At 35.9% G+C, this 8,056-nt stretch overlaps 1 protein-coding gene across 1 annotated transcript; it reads left to right on the top strand.

The window, feature by feature from the left end:
• The first annotated feature begins 640 nt into the window (after window positions 1-640).
• Window positions 641-7,190, top strand: LOC143022504 (histone-lysine N-methyltransferase SETMAR-like). The gene is made up of 3 exons (XM_076180729.1): window positions 641-934; window positions 1,152-1,337; window positions 6,954-7,190. Exons 1-3 carry the CDS (start codon window positions 641-643, stop codon window positions 7,188-7,190), a joined length of 717 nt encoding a protein of 238 aa, XP_076036844.1.
• The last annotated feature ends 866 nt before the right edge of the window (window positions 7,191-8,056 follow it).

Below are 8,056 nucleotides of genomic sequence, written 5' to 3' on the forward strand. Positions count from 1 at the left end.
ACATATCTGAAGCAGTCAGAGGACAAGGAGCTTGTTACAAGTTAAAGCCATCCGGGTCTATGTTGAACTGTACATAAACTAGCACGGATATTTCCAACATATTTACACATATGTTGATTAATAATGTTAACAATTTTGTTTAGAAATTATAGCTTTGCTGTGTATATATTCTTTATATAAAAGTATTTTCATTAAATCATGCAGTACCACGTAAATTTTCTTTTACTATACTGTACTTTGTGAACATTTAATCATTTATACATCATCTTTATATATTGATGAAAATAAATTATCTATATGTTCATATGTTCCGTTTAACAACTCTTAACCTTATGTATTTGCTACTTTTTTACATTTTAGGCATACATGTTTGAGGCACATTAACTGTTGACGCACGATCTTTTACTCTCCCCAAGACATTATATGGTTAAATAATATGGTATATGGTTAATTAGTATTATTTATATCCATTTTTTTTTTCACCTAATGGTTAGAAAATGGTAGCTGCAGTGAAACTACAGACTTTCCTATGTTTGTACACGTTTAAAGGCTAACTGGTAACCGTTCATCCACACAAGCGAGGAATTGGCGGCACTCCAGGCCCACCCATCAGTTATACACTGGACAGCAGCGGAGAAAGATGGAAGTGTCTACAGAGCTCGTTCGGGGCTGTTTGCTTTACGACTTCAAAGTGGGCTTATTAGCAGCTGCATCAAGTCGCCGCATGTCTCAAGCATTTGGGGATAGTGCTGTGAATGAACGTACTGCAAGGCGTTGGTTTCAAAAATTCAAGTCGGGAGATTTGTCCCTCTGTGATGAGCCTCGCTGTGGACGACCACAGGTTTTGAATGACGGAGTCCTGAAGGCGGCCATTGAAGAGGACAGTAGTCTAACGTGTGGTGAACTTGCAAGACGGTTCGTTTCCGATGAAACAGTTAGACCACCTGCACTGCCTAGGTAAGACGTTCAAACTGAGCAAGTGGGTTCCACACACGCTGTTGGAGGTCCACAAGAGACAATGAGTGGCAGCCTGCATATCGCTGCTTTCTCGCCACCGTACCGCATCCTTATTCAATCGAGTGCTTACCAGTGATGAAAAGTGGGTTCTGTACGAAACTCCCAAGTGTTCCAGACATTGGTTGTCACCTCAGGATGCTGTCCCTCGCACCGCAAGACCACCTATGCACCCACGCAAGATTATGCTTTGTGTCTGGGGGACAGGTCGTCAAGTGGTTCATTATGAGCTGCTACCAACGGGCCAAATGGTCACTGGAGACCTATACTCGCAGCAATTGATACGTGTGCAACAGGCATTGCACCACAAGGAGCCAGCACTGGTGAATCGCAAAGGCGTGCTTTTCCTCCATGACAACGCCAGGCCGCATGTCGCGCGAGTGGTCAGGGATACCATACAGCAACTTGGGTGGGAGACTTTGTGCCATCCACCTTATTCACCTGACCTTGCGCATCCGATTACCACCTCTTCCACTCCCTGGATAATCATCTTCGTGGGAAATCCTTTACCAATGAAGGAGACTTGCCCTTAGCCCTCACGGACTTCTTTGCGTCCAAAACCCGTGAGTTTTACCACAAAGGGATTGAACAGCTGGAGACACGTTGGCAGGTCCTGGATGCCGATGGCAATTACTTCGAACACTAAATATAAGTTACACATACTGGAAAGCGTTTTTTTTTTCTCTCTTTAAAAACGGACAGAACTTTTTTGGTTACCTTGTATATTAGGGATGGAAGAGAAGTATAACTTAAACAGGACTACGAGAATTAAGGAGGAAGAAGAAAAAGTAAACAATTTATTAGAATTAGTTCGGTAAGATGAACCTGAAATTGGGAAACAAATAGAAATGTATAGGCTCGGGAAATATAGTACAGATAGATCAAACCAATTAAGATTAAATTTGGGTCACAAACGACAGCAGCGAATATCTTAGCAAAAACAGGGAAGCTAATTGACAGTGAACAATATAAAAAGGTATGGATAAAAAGAGAAATGAATAAAGAGGAAAGAGAGGAGGAAAAAACGAAAAGAAGAGAAGCTAAGGGAAAAAAACGAGAACAGAACAAAGTCAGAAAAAGAGGAATTCTATTGGAGAGTAGTAAATATGAAAGTGAGGAAATGGCTCATAACAGAGAAAAACAAAAGGGAAACAGAAAATACAATGGAATTAGCAGAAAATTAAGAGTCTTACAGAAATATAGATGGATTAATAACAGGCTTGAACGAACTGAATGATTATCCTAAGGAAAAAGAACCGAACATAATGGGAATTGTAGAGACAAAATTTAAAGGTCCACTACCACCCAACAGTGTAGGACAGTGGTTCTTAATCTTTTCCAGTGCCCATACCCCCTTGATATCTCAGAAAAATGTTCTCGTGCCCCCATCCAATACAAATACAATGCAAATATATGAAAAGGATGAGTGATGCAAACCTTGTTTGCTTTCTCGTAAATATACAGTACCATTGCAATGGCTATCATGTCTCGTACCCCCAGGTTTAAGTTTTCGTACCCCAGGTTAAGAACCACAGGTGTAGGACATGATGCATATAATTATTGGATTAGAAAGAGACAAAACAAGGGGGTGGAGTTATGTTCCTGACTAAGAAGGATATAAACATGAGGAATGTCACATATGGAAAGAATAGAGATGATTATGATGGAAGTGGAAGACAGAGATAGGAAGAGCAGAAAGTTTGTAATAAATTATGTGCCTCCAAAAACGGCCTCGTGGGAAGAGAAACGTAAAAGTATGTTAGAAGACACAAGATAATGGAAGATGTAAGAATATTTATAATGGGCGACTTTAATTACAAAGAAGTCTGCCGGGAAGAGATGACAGTAAAGGGGGGGGGGAGACAACTCATGGGGAAATGTTCTACTCGAGATGATTATTAACCATACAATGACCCAATGGATTCAAGAGAACACTAGGTATAGAAATGAAGAACCATCGAGACTGGACCTAATAATCACATCAGAACCTGAAATAGTGGAAAAAATTGAATACAAGACACCAATAAGTAAAAGTGACCACATACTGATTGAACTGGAATTGAGGAAAAATACATGAAAAGAAATGAATATAGAAAAAGAAGATTGATGTATGAAAAAACAAATTTTGATCAAATAAAACTGGGAAAGAATATACAAAGAGGAAACTACATTGGAAGAGAAATGGAATATTATGACAACAATTTATAAGAAAAGGAAAAGTATGTCCCAAGACAAAAACAAGAAAAAGAATATGTAAAGAGCTGGTACAACAAAAGTTGTAGGGAGTTAAAAGACAAAAGAGATAAAGCTTGGACAAAATGGAAAAAAGACAAAAGACCTGAAAAATGGAAAATATATACTAATCATAGAAATGAATATGTACAAGTGTGCAGACAGGAAAAGAGAAAATATGAAAAAGATGTCAGAGAAATGTAAAGATCAACCAAAACTATTTTACAGATTTGTAAACAAACTGAAAAACAAACAAGAATTAGAGAAATTATGACAAGAAGTTGAATACACAGGAAATAGAAATGGCAGAAATTATGAACATGCATTTTAAATCGGTGTTTACAAGGGAGAACATACAACCTAGTGATATCGAATGGGAAGACAAATCGCATGGACCAGATGAAATAGCAAACTGGATTTTGAAAGAATGCAGGAATAAACTGGCAGACAAAATACATAGCATAATAAACAGTTCATTGAAAGAAGGAAAAGTTCCAAAAGATTGGAGAAGAGCAAATATAGTACCTATATATAAAGGGGAAATAAAAAAGACCCTACTATCTATAGACCAGTCTCTCTAACAAGTATAATAGCAAAAATTTGTGGAAGAATTATCAAAAGTACATGGGTAAGGTATTTTGAAAAAAAAAACAATGAGCTAAATCCAAGGCAATTTGGATTCAGACAAGGACAATCATGCGTCACAAACTTAATGTGTTTCTATTCAAGGCTAATAGATATAATACAGGAAGGAGATGGATGGGCTGATTCTGCATCTCTAGACCTTAAAGCTTTTGTCAAAGTACTACATAAGAAAATGCTTAAGAAATTAGAAACTGAAGGAGGAATACAGGGCAAACTGCTTAAATGGATGGAAGACTTTTTGCAAGAAAGAAAAATGAGAGTAGTGACAAGAGACAAACACTAATTGGGATGAAGTAATAAGTGGTGTTTCACAAGGAACAGTTCTGGCCCCAATAATGTTTGCTATATATTTTAATGATATGGATGAAGGAATTGAAAGTTATATGAGCTTCTTTGCGGATGATGCAAAACTGTTGAAAAAAGTGAACACTGAAGAAGATTGTGTCACTACAGAGCGATCTCAATAAAATATGGGAATGGAGTAGGAAGTGGGAGATGGAGTTCAATACTAAGAAGTGTAGTATAATGGAATTTGGAAGCAAAAAAAGAATAGTAGGATCATATAATTTGGGAGAAGGAGGAATAAAAAAGTAGAAAATAAAAAGGACCTGGGAGTCATTATTATGAATAATATGTCACCTGAGAAACATATAAACAAGATTTTTGAAGAAACTTATAATTTAATAACAAAGTGGCATTTACATACCTGGATGAAGAAATGGTGAAGAAAATACTAATCACTTTGATAAGACCAAGATTGGAATATGCAGCAACGATGTGGTCACCAAGTACAAAAAAAAATTATAACAAAACTTGAAAGAATACAAAGAGCAATTACAAAATTGGCACCAACACTCTCAAAACTATCACATGAAGAGAGACTAGCAAAACTTGAGCTACAGACATTAGAGCAAAGAGAGAGAGGAGAATTGATAACTATTTATAGAATCATGAAAGGCATAGAAACTATTGATAGAGAGGATCTAATAAAATGGGATAATAGAAATACAAGAGGACACGGAAATAAAATCAAGAAAGACAGTTATAGAAGAGATCTGAAAAAGAACAGCTTTCCCCAGTGTAATAGACATTTGGAACAAGTCAGATGAGAAAGTGGCGTGTGCAAAAACAATACATGAATTTAAAAACAGTTTAGATAAAATGAGATATGAAGACGGGACCCTACGAGCATAGCTCCCCTTCCCGTATACAACTAGGTAAATACACATATACATATATATACACATATATATACATATATATATACACACATATATACAGTATACATATACACATGTATACACAGTTTTGCAGAAACCACCGGGAAATTGAAAAAAAAAAACAGATACCGAATGTGTTCCTCTATTAAGACATTTTCAAAGGTACAGAAAAGCAATACAGAAAGAAACAATATATACATAAGAAGACAGGATATTTGGAAAGGTCCCATGTTACATATCACAATTATGTCAATAATAAAATTGTCCAATTTAAATAAACCCAAACAAGTTCATATCATTTCCAAAATTTCTTTTTATGAAACAAGATTCAATAATATTTCTTTCTATAATATTATTACAAGAAGTAATTACTTTAGAATTTCCCCCAGTCAATATTATGACCATCCCTTTGGTGGACAAATAATCCACTTGACACTTGCCCCGTTCTAATACTATATTTATGTTGGCCTATTCTTTTATCTAAACCTTTGCCTTTTTGGCCTATACAAATAAAATCAGTTTTTACATGGTATGATAAATACGTTCTTTACTTCTTGGAGAATTTTTAATTAACAGGCTCTTAATGTTATTGTTTTTAAATACTATCTGGATACAAAATTTATTAAAAATGCTAGGAAGATTAAATTTTCGTGGTACAGAATTGTTAACATATTTTTATAATTATATTGCTTGACCTGCGAAGTATTAAGAAAACATTTCCTAGCAGGTCAAACAATTTAATTATAAAAATGTGTTAACAGTTCTGTACCACGAAAACTTAATCATTCTTCCTAGCATTTTTAATAAATTTGGTATCCAGATAGTATTTAAAAACAATAACATTAAGAGCCTGTTAATCAAAAATTCTCCAAGAAGTAAAGAAGGTTGTATTTATAACATACCATGCAAAAACTGTGATCCTATTTATATGGGCTAATTACTGAAGAGGATGTGATATAGTGAGAAGTTGGTCAGTTCAAGTCTTTGTTGATTTAGTCAGCAGAAGAGGAAAATTCTGTATTTTTAGAACAAAGATTAAACTTTATAGCCACTACAAAATAAAGCAGATGAATTTTCAAATGCCAAACTTAAAATGCTCTGGTTTGTTCTTTTATTTTTGTTTGTTTGTTGTTGTAGTTAAATAAATGGTCTTTTTCCAAATCCGGCAGTTTAAATATAAAATTGTATATGTGGGGCTATGTCCAACTATTAACTTGTGTATTTTAAAAATTCTTTGGTTACCACAACAGCTAGTTTAAAGAAAATCAAAAAGAAAGAAAAAGGAATAATCGCTAAAATCATAATTCTTAAAAATGTTGAATATTCAAAGTTAAATGATCTATACTGTACTAAAATGTCCTCAATGTACAGGAGGGTCACTGCGATCGCTGCTGCCTAGTGAGATGGGTTAACTTTATCAAAAGATGCCGTCAATTACTAAAATATTGAAGAGAAATGTTCACCGATTAATTCAATTAACGAATTTCATTGGTTTGGGTTGGTGACGATTCGATAATAGTTGAAGACAAAGTTTCAATATTTTGTGCATCCCTGTACATAAAGTTCTATAGTTTGTTTTTGGTGGCTAAGGATCTAGATTAGGGCTAGGCAAATTTACTTGTATCATATTACTAATTAAAATACTAAATATCAATGAAAATCTGTATAGCTACCAACAACTACCAGGAGATAACTTTTTGAAAAAGTAAAATATCGTGTCTCTCATACTTACTGTGAGATCGCTGGTCAGGCCTCCTTTACAGCCTTCACTCCTCTGTTTAACACATTGCCATCTTACATACTCTTTTCTTTAATTTTTTAACATACATGTAACCATTGTAGCACAAATTGTCTCCACCCCTAGCCCAAGAACTAATCAGCCAGCTGTCGCTAAGGAAGAACCTGATATTGAAGTCTATCCCAGCGCCACGTCTTTTCAAGCCTGCACCACTAGAAGACAAACAGCCATCACCATCATCACAGCCACCACTAGAAGATGCCACCAACCAGTCATCACCCTCGCCACATGAAGACACCTTCCCAATCACTACCACACATGAGTTCGAGTCCACTGGATGACAGTCAAGACGCACCACCGTTGCCACCGCAACCTGAACCACCAGTAACGCCTTAAAAGCAACCGTCAACTCGCAAAAAAAAAAAAAAAAAAAAAAAGTTCAAGAGTTTTCTGTGGGAGATTGTGTCAGCGTTGCTGTACCAAAGCTGGACCGAACATCAACAGACTTGCCTCCTATACCAGCCATCATAAGCGCCATCCATGGGAGTATGGTCAAGACATTTGCTCAGTACAGCTTATGGGGTAATCAACATGAAATTCACGGGAGGCGACCTCCAGGCGTACAGCGGTGATGTTGAGATGAACAGTGAAAAACGCGTTAGTCTATGAGAGGCGGCTCAGAAGTTTAATCCAGAAAATTGATTCCTGAAAACACATTGTTCCTGCAAGGGTAACAGCAAAACAGACCAGTGTTCATGTCGGGCCAATGGAATTGAATGTTCTTTGGACTATCATCCAAGATCCACATGCACAAACAGAGAAATGCCAAAGTAAACAAGATCAAGTCACCACCACATCTCTCAAAAAAAGATCGTCGGGACATCACAGGAATGTCAGCCAAAAGTTCTTCACGAAGTCAAATTAGACGTTTATTGTGAATGTACAATGTATGATAAATGTCTTTATTTCGCATTTTTTAAAACGTATGTGGATTTTGCTGCATTTCTTTTATTTTTTATGTTTGCATTCGAGTTGTAGTGCAATATAAATAGATTTTTAAAAAATTAACTAAATTAATTATGTTATCAATCTTTTGTTTCCTTCAGTCATTTTAAAAATATCCCGCATGTTTCTTATTTAAGTTTTCTTTCAACAAGCCACCTCTTACGAGTCATCCATTATTCATAGAGAAAAATTAAATTAGTTA

The sequence above is a fragment of the Oratosquilla oratoria genome, unplaced genomic scaffold (assembly GCF_046742065.1).
Source record: "Oratosquilla oratoria isolate Oo_2021 unplaced genomic scaffold, ASM4674206v1 SCAFFOLD106, whole genome shotgun sequence".
NCBI lineage: Eukaryota > Metazoa > Arthropoda > Malacostraca > Stomatopoda > Squillidae > Oratosquilla > Oratosquilla oratoria.